At 40.0% G+C, this 25,747-nt stretch overlaps 2 protein-coding genes across 4 annotated transcripts; one reads left to right on the top strand and one right to left on the bottom strand.

Moving 5' to 3' along the window:
- The first annotated feature begins 942 nt into the window (after positions 1 to 942).
- Positions 943 to 19,843, top strand: LOC143293799 (serine/arginine-rich splicing factor 12-like). Of its 3 annotated transcripts, none has more exons than XR_013056804.1 (9): positions 943 to 1,077; positions 5,906 to 6,012; positions 9,547 to 9,648; positions 10,207 to 10,267; positions 11,079 to 11,111; positions 12,114 to 12,146; positions 12,604 to 12,654; positions 13,484 to 13,534; positions 14,780 to 19,843. XR_013056804.1 is itself a non-coding variant. In XM_076605051.1 (9 exons), the coding sequence occupies exons 1-9, from the start codon at positions 1,013 to 1,015 to the stop codon at positions 14,835 to 14,837; spliced, it is 543 nt and encodes a 180-aa protein (XP_076461166.1). In that variant the 5' UTR covers positions 943 to 1,012; the 3' UTR covers positions 14,838 to 19,843. The 3 variants fall into 3 exon arrangements, 2 of the variants coding, with proteins under 2 accessions (XP_076461166.1, XP_076461168.1); XM_076605051.1 differs by having other exon boundaries at positions 12,604 to 12,636; XM_076605053.1 differs by lacking the exon at positions 5,906 to 6,012 and adding an exon at positions 7,374 to 7,487 and having other exon boundaries at positions 951 to 1,077; positions 9,542 to 9,648; positions 12,604 to 12,636.
- Positions 19,120 to 23,542, bottom strand: LOC143293800 (replication protein A 14 kDa subunit-like). The gene is made up of 4 exons (XM_076605054.1): positions 23,418 to 23,542; positions 21,883 to 21,957; positions 20,969 to 21,077; positions 19,120 to 19,842 (listed from the first exon to the last, which is right to left on the bottom strand). The coding sequence occupies exons 1-4, from the start codon at positions 23,499 to 23,501 to the stop codon at positions 19,754 to 19,756; spliced, it is 357 nt and encodes a 118-aa protein (XP_076461169.1). The 5' UTR covers positions 23,502 to 23,542; the 3' UTR covers positions 19,120 to 19,753.
- Between the last annotated feature and the right edge of the window lie 2,205 nt (positions 23,543 to 25,747).

The raw sequence follows: 25,747 nt of genomic DNA, 5'->3' as shown, positions 1-25,747 counted from the left end.
ACATAAACACACTTTTAATGATTACTTTGATGTGTGTGTGTTGGGAAAAAATCAACATATAGTAGTGTGATTCCTCGAATTTCTTAACCATTGTAGGCTTCTTTGGTAAATTGGGTGTGGAACCTTGACCAAATCATACTTGACTTGACTTGACTTGACTTGACTTGACTTGATCAACGATTGAGGCTTATTTGCCTGTTCGTTGTTCCTACGACTTTGCGCATTTGTGGTTTGGTCACTGGTTTGTGAGTCCATTACTCTAGACAGGAAGGGGAGAACCTAGCTGGATGGTTCTCCCAATATTTGTCTAGCCTTGTCTTGAAGGAGTTCAGGGAAGGGGCGGTGACAACACTGTCTGGCAAGCTGTTCCATCCGGCAACTACCCTGTATGAGAAGAAGTTGCCTCTGATATCCAGGCGAAATCTGGATTTCGTCAGCTTGAAGGGGTTGCCTCGGAGGTCTCTTCTGCTATTGTCGGCAAGCTCGAATTTGGGATTGTCTACATTGTAGAAGGCGTGCAGGTATTTGTAGACCTCAATCATGTCCCCTCTGAGACGCCTGTGTTCCAGTGATGGTAGATAAAGGGCCCTCAGTCTTTCTGGGTATGATTTGTCCTTCATTGACGCCAGCAATCGTGTTGCCCTTCTCTGAACGTCTTCCAGTTCGGCGCTGAGGGTTTTCTGGTAAGGCTGCCAGACTGCATGTCCATACTCCAGGATTGGTCGCACCATGCTTTTGAAAAGCATGACAAATGTCTCCTCTGTCATACCAAACTATTTTATGAAACAAAGAAGGGACTGTTCAGAAGCTTCACGGTTATTTGTTTGTCACACCACCACCGCAACTATTAAACAACTACAAATGCTTCTGCTGCTGTTACAGTGTTGGATGGACAAACTTCGCACATGATTTGTGTATATAGGCGGATTCTCCACAAATACACGAGCATGCGCAGACTGAAACATAACTGGTGCGTTTGCCAGTGTTGGACATCATTTTCAACTGGAGAAAAATGTCTCGATCGTCAAGACCACCCAATTGTTCTCTGTATGTCAGAAATGTACCAGATGGAATACGGTATGATGTTTAAGAATGCCTCTTCTTCTGCTTAGACATTTAAAAAGTTTTACGTTTTACTCACAAGACAAATATTCATAACATTGAATTTTTTATCCGACTCCATGAGTTCATTGTTGCCAGTCAACTCCATGTTGACTCTTTTTCTTCTTCATGGGCATCTCCCAGTATCTCTATCTGAGTAAGAAATTATCATTGTAAGTACATTCTTCAAAAACGAATTTTGGCAATACGTGCGTAGTGACCGACTTGGGAGAGCATTTCCAGTGTACTGTGTAGAACTTGATCTGATCAACGTGCCGCCATTTAGGACAGCACTCAAGCTGTCCTTTTATGTTCATGTGACAGCAGTCTCATCTAATAATTCCACATTTGTTCGTGGGAAGGAGGCATATATATACCGATTTTATGGTCAGAACGCTAATATGAGACATCTGAAATTTCTGGATGTATTTCTAACCTCCAAATAGGACATCACCCTCTTAATGGTCACCACTATATTTGTATGAAACCGTTTTTTTAATCATTTTTCTTCTCACCCATACTATGTTGAGAGACACTGAATAGTTCTTGCCACATGGTGAGATTGCAGGGAAATGTTTGCATACTATTTTTAGAATGTCAGACATGGATGTTTTCTTCTTCCACTTAACGACCAACATCAGTATGCTAATGAAAATCGTTGTGTTGTGGGAGGTTGCTGTTGCTGGGCTACAGATGGATGTTCTGTTAACTGATTGGGGAGTTGGGGCGCAGTCCACTGGTATGTTCGCATCTCCAACTAGGCCAATCCGGCTACCGTAGCGGTCCCCAGGAATACACCCACCCGGCACAGCCCTAGCCTTCGGCTTATGTTTCCTACTTACGAGTGGGGGAAGAAAAAAAAAGTGGGGGTGGGTGGACTTGCTGGCTGGTGGGGGTTGGGAAACTAGGCCTTCTTGGAGTGTGTGCTGGTCAGCTTCCTTTTTGATTATTTTGTTGCACATGGTGTCGTCGGGAAATAATTTGGCTTTAGATTTGATGGTATTTGGGAGGTCATTGATGAAGAGAAGGAAGAGACAAGGGCTGAGGACCAAGCCCTGGGGAACACCGGAGTTGACTGGAATGTATTCTGAGGCAGCTCCCTCCACCACAACTGCTTGCTGCCTGTCCTCAAGAAAGTTTTTGATCCAGTTGTTCAACTGACCTCTTAATTCCATAGCGCTGTAATTTATGGACAAGCAGGGTGTGGCTGACCTTGTCAAAGGCCTTGGAGAAGTTGAGGACAAATTCAATTGTATCCACATGGTTTCCTTTTTCCAACTCAGTTGTGGTTTCGTCAGTGTAGCCGAGCAGCTGTGTTTCACAATATTGTCCTCTTCGGAAGCCATGCTGTTCTGGGCAGAGGATACCATTGCTCTCCAGGTACATCATGATGTGGTTGGTGACAATGTGCTCCATCATTTTGCAGGCTGTGCATCTGAGGGAGATTGGTCAATAGTTCTCTGCCTTGTAATGTTCTCCCTTCTTGAAGACAGATGTGATGTAAGCCTGTTTCCAGTTGTGTGGCAGTGTTCTGGTGTTGCAGGAACTGTGGAAGAGCAGGGTGAAGGCAGGGGCAATCTCCTCAGCAACTGTCTTTAGGAGCCTGGTTGTGATACCATCAGGTCCACAGGCTTTGTTGGGGTTCAGACTGAGAAGCAGCTTTCTTACTCCTTCGTCTGTGATGTTGATGTCTCTGCATGTGGGGTAGTGGGGTAGGTCAGGTGGTAAGGGGCATCTTTGGTTGAAGTCGTTGGCTGTGATGGAACTGTTTGTTCAGGACTTGAGCTTGTTCCTTTGGGTCCATGATAAGCCTTTCTGCATCTTTGAGAGCAGAGCCTTCAGTCCTTCTTGATTTAATAAAGCTTCAGAACTTCTTTTTCAGTGTGGTTTGGCCTGGGGTGATGAGGTCTTCTATATACCTCCAGTATAGACGGCGCAGGCATTTCTGGACAAGCTGCTTGAGAGTCTTAAATCGCTTGTGTCTTCATCACCAGATTATTTCCACTGCATGTGTAGTCAGTCTCTCCTTCAGATCAGCTTGATCACCACACTATAGATCCATGGATGGCTTCATTTACCATTTGTAAATTTGTGTGGGACATGTTCAGTGAGGGCATTTCACGGACCCTGGCATAGCCCTGTCCAGATTTTTTCAGTGCTGTAGTCTTAATGAAAGTGGACACTAGATGGTTGTTCAGATGATGGACTGCCTCTTTTAACTTAAAGTGTCCTTTACTGCCTTTTTTGTAGACTGGGATCAGCCTATGTGGCTGGTGTTTCATTAAAAGGCAAATCTGGAATTCCATGTATGTTGCATCATGGTCACCAAGTCCGGGGAGTGTCTCAGTGCGTGGTACCAGGTTTGGGTGGTTTGTCAAGAACAGGTCGAGGAAATTTTCTTTTCTAGTGGGTTTCTGCACCATTTGTTCCCAGCCCAGGTCATTTACATCCTCCATGAACTTGCGGTGGATGTTGGGGCATGGAGCTCTTTTCTTCAGAGATTTTGACGGCCAGTGCCATCCAGGGAGATTGAAGTCTCCACCTACCACAGTGATGGAATTATTGGTGAGTAAGACACGATGAGCTGATTCACTGAACACATTCATGCTGTCAGCATTTGGTGTGTGGATGGTAGGAGGAGCACACCGGCAGAGTGCGGCATCCCTGTAGCTTGATCTTCACCCACAGTATTTCACACTGTGTGGACAGTTCCTGGACTTCCGAGGAGGTGAGATCTTCAGAGACAGCAATAAATACTCCTCCTCCAGTTTGGCTTTCTCTGTCTCTTTAAAATATGATATACCCAGTGGGGAAGATTTCAGCACTTGCATGTTGTGGGGTAAGCCATGATTCAGAGCCAAGGATGATATCTGGTCTGGTATTCTGGGTGAGGTTTGTGAATTCTGCTGTTTTGCCAACAACAGACGGACAGTTACGTGATATTATACGGAGAGGGCGTCTTGGATGTTTATCTTGTTTGCTGATGGGTGTTGGAGTGGACCTGTGTAGTGGAAGAAAGGCACTGTCAAGGTTTAGGTCCAGAGACTGGCCTGATAAGCTGGAATGGTTGGAGCTTAGCCTGTGCTGATCAAAAGCAGTGGAGCTGCAGTTGGCATTGGCACATATAACACAGTGCCATGTGATGTTACTTTCTCCTGTATTCTCTTGTGCTGATGTTCTGGCATTCAAGGTGAAACCACTGTCTGCATGTTTCACAAGCCACACCCCGAGTGTCCCAAGTGACTGACTGATCACAGGTACCACACGGATAGTGTTCTGTGTCGTCTGCTAATTCATCAAGTTCAGATGGGGCAGCAGATGAAGCTGCAGCTTGACTTGAGGCATGGCTCACCATGAGGACACCCAACAGAGCAATACAAAAAGCTACTAGGTGTCGTAGGTAGCAGTATTTTCAATGCATGGGGTTGGCTTATCAAGAAAGCGTTTTGTTTTGAAGTTCACAATGTCACGGGTGCTGCCATGTTTGTTTATCTTCTGTGTTTGGTCAGTGAGCAATGGAATGGCAATAATTTGAAAGAGGGGAGAGATTAACCAAAAAATTTACTTTACTTTAGGTGCTGAGGTGAATAAGGGAGACTCTGGGATGTTTGTAAGGGAACTGAACTAACATTAATTTAACAAAAGAAAGAAAAACAGAGCCCTCGGCAGTGCCTGCCAACTTTGGCGCATGCGCAACCTCCTTTCTTATTGAACCTCTTGAAGTAAAGTAAGGTGAATGTCCTTTGCTGTATTGTACTTTAATTTGTGTTGTATTCCTGTTTTTTCTTTGTGAATATTGGGCTGCTGTCCCATGGAGAGTGTGTTGTCACAGTGCAGTGCCACCCTTTTTTTTCTTTTTTGTGTGCAGCTAGTGCAGGTATATTTGTTTTACCATCAAAGTGTATTTTTCAACAGAGTATTCCCCTTTTGTTGACATGTGCTTTGCATGTGCTCTAAGCTCAAACTGCATGCTGGGACCTCAGTTTATCACCTGATGCGAATGACTAGCGTCCAGACCATCACTCAAGGTCTAGTGGAGGGGGAGAACATTCTGGGTACTACTAGGGTAGTGTTGGATTTGATCCTGTATGCTCATATTCTCTTGTTTTGAAGGCAGATGTAATGATTCAGCCACAACTCAACAACAATCACTGGTAACATTTCAGGGGAATAGTCTAAAGTGTTAATAGTTCTGGATGTTGAAGATAGCTGCCTGTCACTGGTTTGTCTTGAACTTGTCGATATGAATCATTGAATATCACTATGCTAATTCATTGGGTCCCATACAATGCACTGTACTCCATGGTGGGACAGTTCATAGTTCAGTCATTTTATTTTCATATTATGTATATCCTATTCCCCCCCCCCCCCCCGCCCCCCAACACACACACACACATAGATGCACATGCACAAAACTCTCCTGTCTTGTACTGTCATCTCATTCACAACCACATTCATCATATGTATATGTACACTACTGTGCTACTTATTAAAATTCTTTATATATTTATTTAAAAAGTATACACATTCATCTTCAGTGAAAAGCAGAAATATCTGCATTTTGTGCAGTTACTTTTTTTTTTTTTTTTTTTAATCGTTGTTGAGAAAACAAAGAAATTAATGCACTAGCACAGCTATTTGGGGGGAGGGGGGGGGGGGATGCTGACTGAATAATTGTCATATGTCATCATGTGATTGAATATTATCATTAAAAAAAAAATTGTTGTGAACAGTTAGAAATGAGAAGTACCTTGAGAGCATCTTTTGTCTGTACCATATGCTTCTTTTGTCATTTTTTTTCAAGGGATGAGGAACTGAGGAGCTTGTTTTCAAAGTATGGGCCAATATCTGATGTTTATGTGCCACTGGATTATTACACAAGGCGGCCAAGGGGTTTTGCTTATGTTCAATATCCTTTTCGTCAATCTGACTTAAGTCTGCTGTCATTTTAGTTCAGTGTTTAGTTTTCAAGAAAAGAAGAAGAAAATAGGAGAAAAACAACAAAACTTTGGAAAATGAAAGAAAAAAAGAAGAAGGGGGACCTGATATTAAAGAAAAAAATTCTTAAAATTTAGGTTTGATTCAGTAATTTGTTTACCAACAATATCAGTATACAATTACATATATTCTTTTTTATAATATTAACTTATTTTTTTATCATTAAAAATGTGATTAAGGCATTTTGATTTTGGCTACCAGCAGTGAGACTGTCTCAGAAGCTTTGTGTTAAGTTTTGTTAATAAACTTAAAGTATTGCAGAAAAAAACCACTTTTATTTATTTAACAAGGAACAAGTAATTTATGTCAATTCCGTATGCCACCACCCATCAGCTTGCATTTAGGAAAGTAAGGGGTGCAGAGAGATAAATGGAGACTGACAGAAACTTTCTCTCATATGAATGATACGCTTTGGTGAGTTGGTCTAAGTATTCCTTGAGAATTAATTTTTCTTCTCTTCACCCTGCTCATTATCCTAATCACATCAAATTTAATTTTTGTTTGTTTTGACTTTCTGAATTTTGACATTAATATTTCAAAAACCAAATAGAAAACTCATTATATGTAATGTTATTTAGAAACGAAACTGAAATCCCAGTCAGTATCCATAAATCAGTGTACGATATTTAGATCAGTTCTCATTTTGAGATTATGTGAAGGCACTATGACTACTATTAGGTATTAATGTATGTAATTACTGATTTCCACCTTCTGCTGAACCTGCTTAGATTCTGAAGTGAAAGTTACATAGAATTTCATATATAGATTTAAAAAAAGAAAAAAGAAGAAAGTAACATATGTCATATAACCATTCAGAATTGTTTTCTGAAGTGAGTAGACATTTGTCTTAAAAAAAAATTAAAATGGTGTTATTTGATTTTTGAAGCAAAGTTTTAAAACCACAGAATATAGGTAACTAGGGTAATAGACTAATACTCAGTTTTTGCTGTTCAGAGTCACTTTTTATGATTAGCATTAGTAATGTTGTTATGTTCAATGTATCTGAACATGAAAACTGAAATATATTTATCACAATACAGTACATGATGCACATCACGGATCTGACATCTTTCGCACATGGTAAACATCTCTATCACGAAAATGAAAAGGCTTCAACAAAACTACATATCATTATATTCATGAAATTCACTTACATTCTTTAAAATCATGGCATTGCTAAGACTGTGTCATGCATGGTAAATGTCTGATAATGTAATTTCATGTTTCCAGAAGTTTTGATTGATAAACTGTAATTTTGATCTTTTTCTGTTCAGTTGAAAAAGAACAAGTCAAGCAAGACCCAAGTTTTTCTTCATAACACGGCCACCCTGCCAAGTCCAAGGTCAAGGATGAGCCCTTTTAGCATACCAAGAAAGCAAACTGACAGAGTATTCTGAATTAGCGAAAATGTCCCTAACAGTGTAACTTGTTTTAATAAAGTTTTGAAAATCATGTGATTTAAAGTCCCCATTTCATTTTCATTTTGTCATTTTGATTTACTTCTCACGTTCTGTGAAATGAAAGAACAACAAAGACTGTAGGCAATTGAGAGGAATATATTCATTACATTATCGATTTCATAATCTCTGAGTGAGGTTAAGATTTATAAAAGATTTTGTTAAAAAGTCCCATTCAGCTTTATTTGATTTCCATATTAATTTTTTGGAAAGAGCTTTAATATCATGCAAGGAGCAGAATGGAGACTTGTTGGAAGAGTATCTCCGGTCTACTCATCAAAGGTTTCTGCCAATTTCCAGGAATCACCTCCAGATGTTTTTTCCTGAAGTGAAATCCCTCCAAAATGAGGCTTCAGAAGTTGTATTACATCTCCTTCCACGGTGTACAACGGTGATGTCTTTTTTTGGGGTAGTTTCACGTCCAGTGTGTCAGTTGATGGATATGAAATCACTCTTGACATTTGTCTGTCAAGCAGAGCATGGAGCAGAAGAGATGGACACAGAGAGAGAGTAGAGGTAATATTAAGCTGTGACACTACGATTGCACTTTTTCAGATCTCCAGTCAGACCATTTGTACCACTGTAGATGATATTCCTGCCTGCTATCATCTGTTCTTTACCCCTGTAACCACCCTGACCCCCGTGCTTCTCAAGTTCATTTTAGATTTACATTACTTGATTAGTTGATAAAATACGGAACGATATGATACAGAAATAGATGTATTGATATTTTTAATGTGACTTTCTGTGGTGATGAGTTTATCTTTAGGGACTTAGAAATTCGAGCATTATGTTTTAGAATGCTTCACATTGGTGGTGTACCAAAAAATAGTCTGTTTTACTGTTATCATGTTTAACTTTTAATAGATCACAATGTGGTAAAAAAAAAATTTAAAAAAAGTTTCATCATGAGAGAGAAATTTTGCATTTTAGATAAATTCTGAAATAGATTGACTTTTTGATAGCTCTTGAGACCAGTACACTGCAGTAGTCAAAATACCATATAAAACTTCTAGAATTTAGTTGATTGAATCAGTAAACATTGACATTGAATTTGTATAGGGTGAGACGGGCGCAATAGCCGAGTGGTTAAAGCGTTGGACTGTCAATCTGAGGGTCCCGGGTTCGAATCACGGTGACGGCGCCTGGTGGGTAAAGGGTGGAGATTTTTACGATCTCCCAGGTCAACATATGTGCAGACCTGCTAGTGCCTGAACCCCCTTCGTGTGTATATGCAAGCAGAAGATCAAATACGCACGTTAAAGATCCTGTAATCCATGTCAGCGTTCGGTGGGTTATGGAAACAAGAACATACCCAGCATGCACACCCCCGAAAACGGAGTATGGCTGCCTACATGGCGGGGTAAAAACGGTCATACACGTGAAAGCCCACTCGTGTGCATACGAGTGAACGCAGAAGAAGTAGTATAGGGTGAAACATATTTTCTAAGAAAGCATAGTAGTGCTATGACTCTATTTTTGTTACTCGATTATAAATGCCTGAGGACTAATTTATTTGTATACAGTTGTTATTGCTTTCAGAATAACAATGCCATTATGTTGAAGAACATTCAAACTAGACCACTGTAAATGTAAAGAGAGTAATGGAAAAACTGTAGTGTTATTATAGAGAGAATACATTCAATGGCTTAATATATCCTGATACTGAGTGACAATGATGTTTCTATCCTCAAGTGCTTTTATTCAGACTGAGTGAGAGGAGAAATGGAGGGGAGTTTGGGCAGTGCAGGCAGTGCAGAGTAAGGGCAAACTGAGATAGGGGAGGAAGAAAAGATAACAGACATGTCATACTTATATTACCATCATTTTTATGAAATCAGCTGCAAAGTTCTGGTGGAAAGGAAATGCATTAAGGCTGAATCAGGTCAGCAGTAGAATCTAAGCTTGAAAAGGATTAACTAGATAATTAGTTTTGGTAATGGTAAGATGTCGGTCAAAAATAAAGCAAAGCCTTAACAGAGAAGCACATTCTTGGACCCACGAGATGCAGACGATGCCATGTACTACTTAGACGGGACACGCTTCTATGGCCGAGAACTGGAAGTTGAGTTTGCCAGAGGTGACCGAAAAAGTAAGTGCTTCAAATGATTGCAAGTGTGTGTATATGTATAGAACATAAATGATTAAATTTGTTTCTTTTTCAGTATAAACATGGATCAGACAGTTTTGGCATTCATAGATTATTTCTGGCACACAAGATGGCTGGTAGAGGCTGTAAAAGTTTATCACAGAATTTAGAACATAATTTTCTTATCTTTTTTTTTTCAGCACAGCTCCGTACATCTTTCAGTGACTTTGCCATTTGGTGGTATTCATTGTGCAGTGAACTTTAGATAATTCTGTGTCATTGTTTTGTCAAAATACATCAGCCTCTCAATAGTCACATTTGGAGAATCTATAGCTTTGTTGCATTGGTGAAAGGAAAAAAGAAAAGAAAAAAAGAACAAATAAAAAAAGCTTTAACAGAAAATAAACAAACACAAAAAATCTCCTGGCCTTGGGGACAGAAAATTTTGTGATAACCGAAGCTAAGGCTGTACATGTTGCATAATAAGGAAAGAAATATTGAAATTTGTTCATCAGTGCTTATGATACCTGTATCATACCTATATTTGATCTTTTTTTACAGCTCCATCTCAAATGAGGCAAAGAGAGAGGGGACCATTTGGACGCTCTCGCAGTCGCAGCAGGTACGTTCAGCACATTAGATGAGAATTATGTTCTTTATGTTTGGACAGTAACAAAATGTAGAAACAAAAGCAAATGCTCCTATGAATAAGAAGGCCACTGAACTGCTTAGTTATATCCACCATTGCACTGAAAATGTTTACAAAGGTTTATTGGCACATTTTTGTTTGGTGCAACACAAGTTTAACAAAGTTTGAAATGAGTGTGATTATGTATAGATGTATCTATTTTATTTGAAGTTTATTTGATGTCTAGAAAAAAAAAATCTGAAGTGGTCATTGTGGTTTTCATTTTTTGGAATTTGATTTCATAATTTGTTTTAAATTAAAAAGAAAAAAAGAAAAAAAAAAGGTCTATCATTGTGGCATGGTTGCATGTCCGCAGCTTTATTTCAGGGTTTTGCAAAGAAAATGTACAGTTAGAAGACATCACACTCTTCAAAGCAGAAGCGCATAAAATTCTAAATCTGTTCAAATCAATCACTGTTGATTGTAATTTTTTACTTGGCTCAAGGGCGCAGTATCAGTTGGTTGGGATTTTTTTAGTTGGTTTGTTTTTGATCATCTGACAATCAAATTCAAATTATCAGATTGATTTTCATCAGAATTTTGTGGAATGTCTGGTCAGCTGTTTTAATTAAAGACAATTCTAAATCTTTTATGTCTTTGTTTATTATGAGACAGGTGTTCATCATGAGACAGCTGCGTTTTGGATTGATTATTCCAAAATTGTCATTGTAATTAATTCAGGCTGCTTGAAAATTTTTCTGTCATTTTTTTCTGAACTTAACATTCATATTGATTTCTGTTACAGACACAGGTCTCGTTCACGCTCCAGAGATAGGAGGTAAGAACCAGGCTTTCAAAAAAATCACTTGGTTTATTGCATAAGAATGATATGTTGATGACAAGACAAAAATTGTAGATAATGTCATCATTTCATGCATTAAGAACATGTATTGATGAAATAATTTCTAAAGGACACTCCATGAGGTATATCTCTGGAGTTAGTCTAAAGCAGATCAGTTGCTCACAATGGGAAAAAAGCTTGGAAGGAATGCTGTCATTAAACTGGGTAAGGGATGGAGTGTTGGTCACATATACATTGATACAGAATGACTGGTGCTGGGAAGTTGGGGTATTTATTCTTCCCCTTCACTGTTTCAGTAGCATTTTCCCCATGCTATTCCTTCTGAGCGAGTCACAAAGCCACATTCAGGTTTGTCTGCTGGAGTCTCAATGCCAGCAGTCCACAAGGAACTATCGATGATAGGTTACCAGGTGAACACACACCAGAGGGGACATTGTGATGGAGGCAAGTCATTTCTGTGGTGTAGTGCCTATTCTGGTTCAATATATACAGCACCCCTATTAAGCCCTCAACTGACATAAAGTTATCACTTAGTTGTGGAGCCAGACTGGGTGAATGTTGTCCAGAGAGGAGACTGCTACCATGTCCCTCCAGCAGCACTCCTCCATGAATCTGTCATCTTTTAGGACCTTGACAGGAACTCATCCCAATCATAGAAGTGGATGGGGACCAAAATTTGGGTCATCATGAAAATAAAGCAAGGTGTGAAAGGCCACAGAATCCCGGCATCAACCAGGCCCAAGAGATCCAGACATCCACAGTGTTGGTCAAGATTGTTGAGCTCCTGCCCAGCTGGGGTTTGAACCTGCAGCTGGTCACAATATTTGAAGTTGACAGCTTTATTCTGATTATGATCCTTAATATTTTCACTAACATTGACAACTTTTTTCTGATTATAATCCTCCATATTTTCTCTAAAGTTGACAAATGTAAACCCTCATTCGGTCTTCTGTTAATTGTTTGTTGTTGCTTTTTCAGGCGAAGATCCCGCTCACGCTACAGTGACAGCCCGTAAGTTGGCGTTTGCTATGTAACTTTGTATGGCTGAGTAAAGGAGATGAATTGTGTTGTTGCAGGCAATTCATATGGGTAGTAATTGCATTGTCATGTTGATCGATCATGATGCTGTAAACACACATGCACACGCACACAGAGTGTGTGAATGAGTCATGAATAGAGGTTAAAGCCAAAGGTAATCTGTGCAGTAATTGAAAATGATATTCGAGAGAGAGGGGATGAGGTAGTCAGATGGTTGCTTTGTCATGGAGGTAGATTGAGGTTAAAAAAAGAAGTGAACAAATAAAACATGATGTTAAAGAATATGCATGCATGCCCATTCCTCTGTCATTGGATATAAATTGAAGTTCAGCTTGTTCTAAACTTTATCTGACTTGTTCAGTTTCAATAGAATCCTCAAATAAATCCCCATTATCGAATCACATGCATGAATTATTTTGTGCTTATTCAGGAGGAGGTCCCGCTCGCGCACCAGCGACCACCAGTGAGTAAGCAATGAAAAGTAAATGAAATGTTTCATTTGAAGCAGTGATTGTTTTGTTGTGTTAATGACTGTCTGTAGTGTCTTCAGTCGGCCAGTTACTATTGACAAAAATGTTGAAAGAAATGGAAACGTGTTTAAACTTCTGCGTTGTAGTGATGGTGGTCGGGGATGCTTGACAACTGCATACTCTTACATAACATTGCTGATTTTGATTTATGTCAGCTTTTAATTTGTCAGATTTTTCATATATATATTTACACACACACCGATCAGTATCCCAAGGCGAGTTTCCTTCATTTTGATTGGTCTTTTGTTGTTTTGGAATGCAGACATATGCTGTACTAACTGGTTTATTGAAATAATGTTATGAGGGAAGCCAGGGTTGAAGGCTTTACACCTAGGTGGAAAAACATGTTGCAGAGCTGGATGTAACATAATAAGATTACCAGTTTTTATTGATTCAAGGCACACCCTATCTTAAAAGGCACATTGGTTGAATTTGTGGGGGAAAGCATCGCCTTACACTAAATAGTTAATAAAATACAGTAAAACTTGCCATATGTGTTCACAACAGCAAACTATGTGGAACGAATATGGACCAAATCATAGACTGATGACTGTGGTCAGTAAATGTCAAAAAAAAGAGAGAAAATTTTAAAGAACTTTCCAAAATGACACATTTTCCCTGACAGTATCTGCCATATCTATCATTGTTTCTGTGAGTCCTTTATTCCTGGTTTATCCTTATTTCAGTGTAATTGTGGGTACTTGTTTATGTGTTCATTTCAGAGTTGATCTAGTTAAAAAAAAAAATTCTAACTAAAATATTCATTGTTATTCATTTCAGTCGAAGATCAAGGTCCCGATCCAATTCACGGAACAGAAACAGTCGACGAAGGTGAGTTCTGCATCCATATTTTTTTTCTGGTTACTAATAATGAAGAAAATGTGTTTGCGTTACCCAATTTTGAATAGCACTTGCACAATGCTCGATAATTGTTCTTAGGAAGAGGAAATTTTCACTCTGGTTTCTCAGGTATGACCTGTTAGTAACTGTTCCTTCCCCCCCCCCCCCCTCCATCCCCCAACCTTTGACATGCTGCAATAATACAATTTAAAAGCAAGATGATCTCAGACCCAGTGATCATTATAGCACAGAACATAATTCCACCTGAAAAATTGCAAGAGACTGCTGTTTTGGGCTTAAATGAGTGGAGTGATAGCCTAGAGGTAATGCATCCGCCTGGGAAGTGAGAGAATCAGAGCACACTCGTTTGAATCCCGGCAGAGTTGCCAGTATTTTCTCCCCTTCCACTAGACCTTGAGTGGTGGTCTGGTCCGGACGCTAGGATGAGACTATAAACCGAAGTGCACTTAGCACATGTAAAAGAATCCACAGCAACAAGAGGGTTGTCCCTGGCAAAATTCTGTAGAAAAATCCACGTTGACAGGAAAACATAAAAAACTGCAGGCAGGAAAAAATACAAAAAAAATGGGTGGCACTCTCAGTGTAGTGATGCACTCTCCCTGGGGAGAGCAGCCTGAATTTCACACAAGAGAAATCTGTTGCGACAAAAAGAGCAAGACAAATGCAAAATACTTTTGACATGACTTTTACAGCCTCATTCTAAACATACAAACAATAACCCATCTGACAGAATCAGGGATTGAAAGTAACATCTCGCATGTCTCTCGGTGTCTGTCTCGTCTTTGAAACGTGTAGGGTTGTTCCTTTCTCATGTTTTATAATTAAATGACAGCTTTCTTTTGATTCTCTCATTTCCTATATTTTTGTTATGCTTACAACTATGTTTACATTTGAAAACAAAGGAAAATATGTTTGCCTGGGAGCTAATCCCTCCACCTTTGAGAAATGTGATGCATTCATTTACTCTTTCTCTTCTTTCCCATTCAGTGGTTTCGCCAAATAAAGTATGGCTGAAAATAGTTATCGGCCGTAGTTGCTTTCATTTTCTCCGCATAGGCGGATAGTAGTTTGCACAGGACAGGGATGTCAGACCCCTGCCGGAGTCTGCACTAGTTGGGTCACGGTAAGTATGTTATTTAAACGTAATTTTAGATAGAAATTTTCCTTTTTCAACATAAAATTTCCATCTGTGATTGAAATCATTATTTGTTTCAGATCTGGATCACAGTCTCCTTCCCACAGGAGCTCAGACAAGCGAAGCCGGTCTCCATAATAGTTTGTTGATTAGGCAAAGAGCAAAAAGATTAAATGAAGGGCTTTCTCATCACATGTCCATCCATCATTCTTGAATGGGAAACAAATCTCATTGACTATTTAAGATGTGCATTTTGCTCTCTTCAGAATTCATGTTGTATGTTTTGTTTAGTAAAGCTGATTTGAAGACCATACCATTGCCTTTTTCAGTCCAGTGAGGTTTTAGTTGTATGTGTGTTGTGAATGTATTTGTTCCTTTGCAACTATTTTTTCCACTTAACACCTGCATTGTTTCAGTGGCATTACTCCCACTGCTTGTTCCCCCATACTGCAGATACACCCATGTAAACATTTTGTCTCAGCACCGACAGTCCACAGGGAACTGCCAATGTTAGTCACTAGAAGTCAAGTGCGCATCCGTGGAATGTCCCTGAACCACAGTGGAATTCAGAGCCATCCCAACAGATTTAACTCCTGGTGATGGCATGCACTGTCAGCTTGTCAACCAGCTCCTGCTCAACAATAGACTCAAACAATACCTTCGTTCACTTGTCCATGGCCCCATTGGCCTTGGACAGAAAACTAGCATCACTTCAGGGCTTAATGGCATCTCAAGCTTCACCAGTTCTCCTGGGCATAGTGCACAAGCGGCTATCCAGAGAAAGTTGTGGGAGAAATGAACCCAGTCAACACAATCATGGGACCATGATTCCCCAGGTTTATGGTTCAGCCAAGCAGTACAGTCCTGGCAAGATATCAGCCGGCTGTCTTCAAGAGGACTGACAATCTTCATCCCTGCCCTGAAGCTGAACTTAACATTGATGCATTCAACACGAGTTAGGGGTCAGCTCATGGGGGACTCAGCTTCAGGCAAGTGGTTTGTCAAACAGCTGACATGGTCTTCAAAATGCAATAACTACATGTCACATGAGAAATCTATGCCAACCTCAGATTTGATGTTGGGAATTATAGCAGAATTATGGCAGTGTATATAATGTATACAAAGCATATACAAGACTTAACCCTGACCTTTCCCAGTGGATGGAAATAATGTTGAAACAATTTTCTACGTAAATGACAAAAAAACCACCCCACTGTTCCATAAAGCTCTGCATGCTCTGGAAGTGTGAAAAAGGACCAAATAAAATATTGGTTTTCCAGCAGCTGTGGGAAAATGGTTCGCATTAGGGACTTATAGCTGGGAGGATGTGTGTTTGGTTCCCAGTGGTGATAGGTTTTTTCAGCCTGCAGTCAGCTCATACCCAGAATTGAGTGTGCTACAGGCTGGGAAGACTGGGACCACGCAGTCAAGTATCATCTTTTTTGTGGATACATCTTTGAATGTGTTGCTCAAATTTCCTAACATTGCAAGTGTCTGTTGGCCCGATATACTCCTGGATATTAAGAAATGAAGATTAAGTATGTGTAATTAAATGAAGATTAGAGTACAGCCTTATCACATAGTCCCATATCTAAAACGGACCTCCATAGCATCACCACTGTCATTCTCTACCTTCATCATCTATACATGAAGAACAAGAGAGGCAAGGCCTTCTAGACTCACTTGTGATACACTAAAAAAAAAAAACCCATCTAAAAATCTAATGTTAAAATGTGTTCTGTATTTGTTATTATAAAGCTTCGGGTTAAAAGAAGAAAAAAGTCTTAATGGCAGATTCGAACTCCGCGTGTTCGGGTGAGAATAAACTCTCTTACCCATTACACTATCGTGGCTCCTTAACTGACGTTCAAAAAAATAATATTTAAACATGCTTTTTTAAGGGTGATAAATTGATTGCGGTATTCGCGGAGAGAACGCTGTTTAAATCATATTATTCTGGTGTATCTTGGGCATTCAAAAAATCTTTAAGGGCAGTTAAAAATTCTTTTAAAGTCTGCAGTAAAGGAGACGTGGCTATCGCCGCAATCACACTGCAACATTTAGTTGTTTTCTCTGGATGATGTACAAGTTTCAGTTAGTTACACCTGGTTGACACGGTCGATTCAATTTCTCTTTTATGTTCATTCTAGTTTTAAAGTTGATATGAAAATTGAGTATTTTGTTAAACTAATAACACGTAGAGCCAAGTACAAGTACTTCTAAACGTCTTATGAAGTGAAAAGGACTTCATTTTGAGAAAAGTCAAGACTGGACATTTTTACGTTTCATCAATTCAGGGGTATTAACTCACATAGTTTATTATTTTTAATTGTGAATTCCGACTGATTCTGTGGATATTTTTATGGCAGTTAGGGGCATAATCCAGTAAGTGATGAGGCGTTCACAAATCTTTCTCTGAATAAATATTTAACGGTCTCCTTCTCCAGCTTTCCATCACATGTTATTGTGTATTGTCGATTGAATATAGGATTTAACGGGCAGGTCAACAACTTGAAACAAAATGGCGTCGTTCACGTTCGTGAAGAATATGAGCACGCGCTTTGAATGTGTATAAATATGTGTACGCAACTGAATTTTGCTCATGACCTTCAGGGCTCAGCCAATAGACCTATAAAGTCCACTCGTATTGATTTTAATATTTTCCGAAAAAGACCGCTTGGGTGAATGAACATAGTGAAAGCCCTGTACACAGAGTAAAACACACAAGCTTTTTATGCATTGAGTATAATTTCAAAATGTAATATTTAAGATGAGAAAGATCAGTTTAAAGCAAATTAAGTCCCCTAGCATTAATTACAGATTAATTTCCCTTTTTTTACGATCTACACCAAAAACGTTTGCAAAATAAAATATAACTTCCATGCTTAGCAAAAGAAGTTCCTGTTTGAACAAAAAAATGATAATAATGACTGCTCTTGTTGTTGAGTCAGAATATCAGATCAAAGTGCCAAGTTTAGAGAATAAAAAAATATATGAATATAACAGTAAATGCAGTTTGCATATAATTTGGCTTCTTTTAAAAAAAATTTTTGTGCCCATCCCAGAGGTGCAATATATTGCTTTAAACAAGATGACTGGAAAGAACTGAATTTTTCCTATTTTTATGCCTAATTTGGTGTCAACTGACAAAGTATTTGCAGAGAAAATGGCAATGTTAAAGTTTACCACGGACACACACAACCGAACACCGAGTTAAAACATACTCACTTTGTTTACACAAGTGAGTCAAAAAATTGTCCCAAGCTCTGAGGCTTTTCATGTCCTGCTCTCATGGTGACATCACTTTTGATCTCCCCCCTCTTCTGTGCTTTGGTTAAGTCCTGTGAAGGTCTTTGGGTTGTCAGAATCATGAAAGACTCTCATTTGAGGAACATGGTGGGAGTCTTCACTCTGGGGGAAATGCTCTCTCAGTCTGGCTCTATGACAAAGCAATTACTGTCGCCAGTAGTGGGCTTTGTAAATGGTGCCCTAAGTATCAGAACAGGCACTACTGAACACCATCACTTGGCTGCAGTGCAGGGTCTCCTCTGATGTGTGGCCTAATGACTTAACCTTGATAGTTCCCTGTGGACTGTGACAGACGAACTGTAGTGAGGCTGTGTATGGGGACTTGGAATGAGTGGCATGAGATTGATGCCACTGGAACAATGCAGATGACAGGGCAGACCCCCCAAAAAAGTTTTTGTCATGATAAAAGTTTTTGTCACATTTATTATGTTAATTCCATGCATGTTTATCTATTGGTGTTTGCACCATACACTGCAGCTTCTAAATGAAATTGGCTTCAATTCAAAGACGACACTCTGAACACACACACAGGCAAAGGAAAAGAAACGAAAAAAAAACCACTTGCACAAAAACTACAAAAAAATGATCCTGTGTCATCACTGAAGCCATCACAAATATCATTGTCCTTCCTCTTGTTAGATTTGTGTTACGAAAAGAAAAGAAACCAACCCTGATTACATTTTATCAAAAAGAAAAGATGTTCCACCATTTCTCCCCTTATGCCCCTCACAAAAGACTGAAAAAAACTAATGAGCAGTTTCTGATGTTCTCAGTTTGTCCATATGCTGGGTTCATACAGGGATTTTAATCACAAAATCTAAAAACTTTTTAAAACTCGATGAAACCTCAACAACGCCAAAAGTGTTAACTATTGTGTCAAGACCAGAAGAAAGGCACATTATGTTGAGTGCCAGTGTCTCTTGAATGAAGAATCTTCATAGACAAGAATCATGATTTTGGTTGGAAATATTCTTCAGGATCATGTTTAATTTTATTAACATTTAAATTTGCATTCTGGTGGAACATTCTGCTGCTATGCTGTATAAATTGCTGACAGAAACAACGCTGCACATCTTGACAAATGAAATGAAAAATTTGTACACATTTCAGAAAATGTTTAAGACCTTTATGCAAAAAGCTATCATAAAGACATCCGGGCCATCAAAACATGATCCCAAGATACACAACATGTATACACAGTTCTACAAAATGAAAACAATTCTAGTCTGTCTTTTTTTTGTTTTGTTTTTTTAATCTTTCTTTCGTTTCTTTATTGAGTACAGTATGTACAGGCACAAACTTTCATCAATAATGCACATGATAAACTTCCTGACCACAGGAACTCCTCACAACATTTAACCCTTCAACTGCTGAACTTTGCCTGAGAGAGATCACTGTGGCATCTTTCTTAGCTTTTTGTGTACTTCACAATCACTGATTCTGATGATCAAAGATAATCACAAGGAGAAGAAGTCCAAATGTCTGAAATTCTGTCCTATAATCTTATTTTAGTAAGGGGATAGCCCTTCTCTGGTAAGCATATTTGTAAGCGGCACTCAGGGGTAAACATTACTCTTGACATTAGTTTCTCTGGGTGAAACATTCTTGGCTTCATAAACATGTGAGACGACACTGCGTTCTGTTGAGGCAAAGACTGTCGGGGTAGAAATGATTGGCATGCCAAGGATGATGAATGATGAAAGGCAGTTCTCAGTGGAACAGTCATCTGCACCAAGAGCACCATGCTAAAAACCTTCCTCCTGTGTGACACCCTGAATGTATTTATCAGGGTATTTCTGTGTCAGCTCCACTGCTTGGTTGTATAGTGACAGATCTGGAAAAAAAGAAACCCCCAAAATATTATCACTTCAAAACAGTGGAAATTTCAGATTAGAACAATGCCAACTTTGAAAAAATATTGTTAAAGATAAAATAATTCACTTTTTCAACTGAATAACTTGCTTCTATAATGGATATAAATATTGCGCTCTACCTCTTTAGCTCACGGGCCCAGAACGCCAACAGTTCACATCAAGTTTAAGAAAAAACCAACAGGGCAATATTATTCAGGCATACAAGCAAGACAAATGGAATGTGTCAATGACAAAGCACACACACACACAGTTCCACACACCAACACATCCATGGAAGCAGATATGTACAGATATTTTAAGGCCAGCTGAAAACGACAGTTCTGATAATATTGTATAGAAATGAATGGCAATTAAAAGATATGCTGCCTTCTCTATTAAATAGGTATTCAGGGGAAACAATATGGAGAAATATTTCAGAAACAGCCAACAAAAATCAACAAGCACACACAGAGCTAAAGACACACGAAGAGGAGGACATGGGGACGATATCTGGAGCTGTGTGCTAATGTTGATCTGAACATGCACATAACCACTGTCCTAATCATACATGTGGACTGTTGCAAATAAAACACGTACAAAATGATTCCAAAAATTTAAGGCCCACTTGGAAACTTGCACAGTTTTGTTCTTGAGGACACAGTGAAATGATGCTGAATTTTCGGCAAACAGTTGTGTGTGCAGCCAGTGTGATGAATGAGCACCGTTCATAATCAGGTGAGTTTTTTTTGCATGTACACATACATTTCTTACAATGAAAAACCACAGCTATTGTTTATAAACCAGTGAATAATCATAATTTTTTTTTTTAACCTCAAATATTCACAAACATTTTTCAAGCTGTTCATGACGAACAAGTGCGTGATACAGACATTTGTGTTTTCAATGAGGGGCTAGTGGTAGGCCATGTGAAGCCTGCATAAATTAATAACATCAGGCTTTTTTTATTTTTTATTATAAAAACATGCACACATTTTTGAAAAATTCTTCACTTTTTGTAAACCCTGTATATACAAAATTTCTGTTCTTTTGAAATTAGGCCTGGAAGATATGAGTATTAATTGTCAAAGCCGTTAATGAATTCTATACCAAAAGAACTGGCAGCTTCTTCAGAGAAGAGGACGTAGTTGTCACAGGCAATGCTGCTTCCCTGCACTTTGCCATGCACCTCCACCAGACCAGACACATACTCATTCAGCTGAAAACAAAGAAAAAGAAATAGAAGTAAAAGACAAAAAAAGACTGTTTCTTGATTCAACCAAACACAAAATAAAATAAACCATTCTTGCAAAGAGTATATACCAGCAATCTTCATCAGCTATCTAATCTGTTGTGGCTTATAGGAAAGGCACGGCTCAAGACGCCCACCCACCTATGTGTCTAGAACAGCTAAATCTTTACATATAATGAATGTTTACAATCAACTGTTTCATGTCAATTTTTCATGTTGCATACAATATGCAAAACCATGCACACATTATAAGTGTTAACAATTTTTTGTCACACACATAAAACTTGAAAATGAATCAATGTGCAAGGACCTAATGGCTGATCATTACCCTCATATAATGATCTACTTGTTATCAGACCTTGTTATACCCATGTCTTAACATGAACACTTTATACAAACTATTCAAGCAACTGTTAAGTGTTATGGCAATGGGAACTTCGACTCAACAGTGCAGTGAGAAGGCTGATAATTGCAGTCTTGTCAAACCATTACCATCGTTGCTAGGCACTTACATGGACAGACAAAATTATTCACAATACTTTGTTCACACAATTCCTGTTTTTGTAAAGGATGAGAAAGCTTTTAAACTGTTCATCTTTTCTTTTCAAAATCAAATGCCATAATCAAACACTTTTTTGTTGCTAATCAGTATTTCAGTAAGTATGTTTTCAGCTCTGATTTAATTTTCTGAATTTCTACTTAGTGCATAAAATATTACATACAGATCATGCTTAAAATGAAACTGAACAAACTGACTTATGAACATACGTACCGGCACACTCATATTTATTCTGACATCTTGCTCATCACTGGTTGTCAGTGTAAAATACATCCCGCTGTTATCCACCTGCACAAAAATTCTATAAAACTGTAGTAATACTGACGGTGTGAAAGGAACTGTTCATAAATCTGAATTATCAGAGAGAAGGAACGGTTAACACTGGCCAATTCAAAGCAAATTCATTTGTTTCATCACAATGCTACCTGAACTTAAAATTCATTGACAACAGCTATCAACTGCACAGGCCATCTTGAAGAGACAGAAAAAGGCAAGCAGAGTACCTAGACACAGCAACAGGACTACCTCAGTAAGATTATACACAATAAAATAAAATAAAATAAAATAATTTTCAAGCTGAATGACGTGTGATTAAAATCTATTTCAAATTTACTTCTGTCTGTGAGGAAGATTAACATCATTCAAATAAATCATGCTGATAACTTTGGTTGTATAGCTGTGTTATGTCTAATCACATCATAATTCATACTCAGTTTTTTGTTGCTAGTCATGTATGTAATCACAATATTGATAAGTATAAATAATACTAATCTTGATATATAAAATACAGATGACAATGCATAAATCAGTATGTGTAGCTGTGGATCTGGAAGAGAGTTTGTGACAAATAAGTGCACACCAGTTGAAGTTTCTCAAGGATGCGTCACTGCATTTGGACGAATCAACACAATACGCCAAACCACCTGTGCTAGACAGGTGCCTGACAGCAGCATAATCCAACATGCTTGTCAGGCCTTGAGTGCATACATTTAATATATATATATATACATGTGTGTGTGTGTGTGTGTGTGTGTGTGTGTGTGTGTGCCTAACAGAGTGGATTCCTTTCAAAGAACTCTGCCAGAGGACAACACTTTGGTTGTTGGTTCTTTTTGAGTTTTCTGTGCACCAAGACGCTGCACATGGGACCTCACTTTATCTCTCATTCTATTGAATAAATGCTAAATTTGATTTTTCAGTCAAAATTAGGCGCAAGGGCAAGAGTGAGGGATTCAAACCCAACCCCTCACAGATATTTTATTGGCTGATAAGTGTCTGAACCATTCTGCTACCTTGCAAATCAGCCAGTGGAATCCATGGGCGGTGCTTTTTCGGGGTTATGATCAGGAGTCAGAGATCCTTTAATAATTTTATAATACATTAAAACCACTGTAATTATATTTGTGAGGGTGGGGATGGGTTAATTGTGTTACTGTTTGGAGTGATGGACTTACGGTTGGGGGGAATCAACATACGTTTTTTCTGTCATGAACAAACCCAGCATTAAAACACACACACACACAAACAAGCAAACTGGAGCAGATGAGTAGTATGAGTATACAAAACATCATTTCAGACAATGATTTATAAAGTTACTGCCAGACTGTCAGTCCTTGTTATCTTCAGACAATAATAAGGGGCAGTAACAAGGAAACGCAAAGTGCCCTTTCTAAATTTGCACTGAGCTTATTTCCCGACATTTATATAAGCAAGTCAGACCCATTTTGACAACAGTCTATCAAACTTACATCTTTAGCTTTTCCAAGCAAGCAGACATGTTTCCCTTGGTATGTTGGCATCGTTGATGCGTTGACTCGTGGTCGTGCTTCCATTTTGGCGCTAAGATTAAGTAACGGCAACTCTGCAACGGTGTGTGAACAGAGAGGGGGATCATCTTTTTACTGCATTCCTTGTGCTTTCGTGCAACTGTGAACTTTGTCAATGTGTGGACAGCTTAATCCCCCCGCCCACCCCCCCACCCCCCTCTTTCCCCATCCCCTATTTCTTTGAATAGCATAATGACAATAACATCAAGATTTTAAGAAGGCATTCGGTACAGTTCCTCGTAAGAGAGAGAGAGAGAGAGAGAGCGAGCGAGCGAGAGATTGGGTGCGGTCGCACATACCCTCAGTCCTACGTTTACGTGTAAACGCAGTGTAACGCGTTGTTGGAGTTTAACCACCTATTGGCGTCTACACCCTTAAGGTCAAAGGCAATGTGGTGGTGTGTGTCCATCGTGATCAATGACAATCGTCGTTGTCATACAGCTGGGGCCGGGATGGGGGTGGGGGTGGGGGGGATGCTCATGATTCTATCTGTGAATGCGCATATGGCCGAATAGTCCAATCTGCGCACGAAATGTTCGCTGACAGTTGGGGCAGACAAAGACAGGCATATCATTGTCAGGGAGCTTGTTTGCACGTGACTTTCTGGCCGGCCTCTTCTGAACAGCTGCAGCAGTCAGTCCTGTTGGCCTCGCACACCTTGACGCCTTTGTGCACAGCAGCGCGCCATTTGTCACGGTCCACTGCAGATTCCTCCCAGGAGTCAGGGTTGATAACAAACGCTTTCAGAGAGACTTTCAGAGAATCCGTCTGAAGCGCTTCTTCTGACCTCCGTGTGATCTCTTCCCTCAGTGTTGCAGCTCGCCATAGAAGAGCCTTTTGGGCAGCCGATGGTCTGGCATGCGCGCCACGTGTCCAGCCCAGCGAAGCTGGGACTGCATCAGGATGGTGAAGATCAGTGCTGGGAAGGGTGGTTTTTGCAAGCACCTCCGTGTCTGGGGTCCTGTCTTGCCACTTGATGTTCAGTAGCTTCCTGAGGCATGTTGTGTGGAAGTGGTTCAGCTTCTTGGCGCGTCGTTGGTACACTGTCCAAGTTTCGCAGGCGTACAGTGTCCAAGTTTTGCAGGCGTACAGTAGTGTGGGGAGAACTACTGCTCTGTAGACCTTTAGCTTGGTCTCAAGACCAATGCCTCTTCTGTTCCAGAAATTTGCATAGAGTCTACCAAAGGTTGTGCTTGCTCTTGCAATCCTGACGTTCACTTCATCGTTGATGGTCGCATTTCGTGACAGTGTGCTGCCAAGGTATGTGAACAGCTCCACCGCACTGAGTCTCTGACCGTTGACTGTGATCATCAGTGTTGGGCTCAACGTGGAGTTAGGCTGGGGCTGGCTGATGGAGAACTTCAGTTTTCCTCGTGCTGATGGTAAGGCCGAAGTTCCTGCTGGCAGTGGCAAACTTGTTGACACTGAGCTGCATGTCAGGTTCAGATCCAGCGTTGAGGGCACAATCATCAGCAAACAAAAAGTCTCTGATGATGTCTGTCATGACCTTGGTTTTTGCTTGAAGCCTTCTGAGGTTAAACAGCTTGCCATCTGTTCGGTACTTTAGGCCGATTCCAACATCGCCATCTCTGAAGGCATCAGTAAGCATTGCAGAGAACATGAGGCTGAACAGTGTTGGAGCCAGGACGCGGCCTTGCTTGACACCATTTGTGACAGGAAAAGGAGCAGATATTTCGCCATTGTCCTGGACTCGAGCCTGCATGCCTCCATGGAATTGGCTGACCAAGGAAATAAATTTCCCAGGGCATCCGTACTTGGCCATGATCTTCCACAGTCCCTCTCTACTCACGGTGTCGAAGGCCTTAGTGAGGTCGACATAGGTGGAGAACAGATCAGCATTTTGCTCTTGCAGCTGCCTTGCAGCAAACACCATGTCGGCCCCGGTGGTTCCGCGCTCTTTCCGGAATCCACATTGGTTCTCAGGCAAATGACCTTGGTCAAGGTGTGCTGTGAGGCGGTTTAGTAGGATCCTGGCAAGTATCTTGCCTGCGATGGACAGCAAGGAAATGTGTGTGTGTGACTGTATATATGTGGGTATGTGTGCGTTTTATCTGTGTGTGTGTGTGTGTGTGTGTGTGTGTGTGTGTGCGCGCGCGCGCGCGCGCCGCGCGTGTGTGTGCAGTGTGCGCCGCGTGGGTGCGCGCGCACGCATCCGGTCACGACGTGTGTGAGCCTCAGTGAGTGTGTGTGACTGAGCGTGTGTGTGTTTATCATTGGAAGTGGCCGCACGT

Source organism: Babylonia areolata, chromosome 19, assembly GCF_041734735.1.
Source record: "Babylonia areolata isolate BAREFJ2019XMU chromosome 19, ASM4173473v1, whole genome shotgun sequence".
NCBI lineage: Eukaryota > Metazoa > Mollusca > Gastropoda > Neogastropoda > Buccinidae > Babylonia > Babylonia areolata.
Note: the sequence above shows the minus strand (reverse complement) of the source record. Positions and strands in the feature narration are given on the sequence as shown.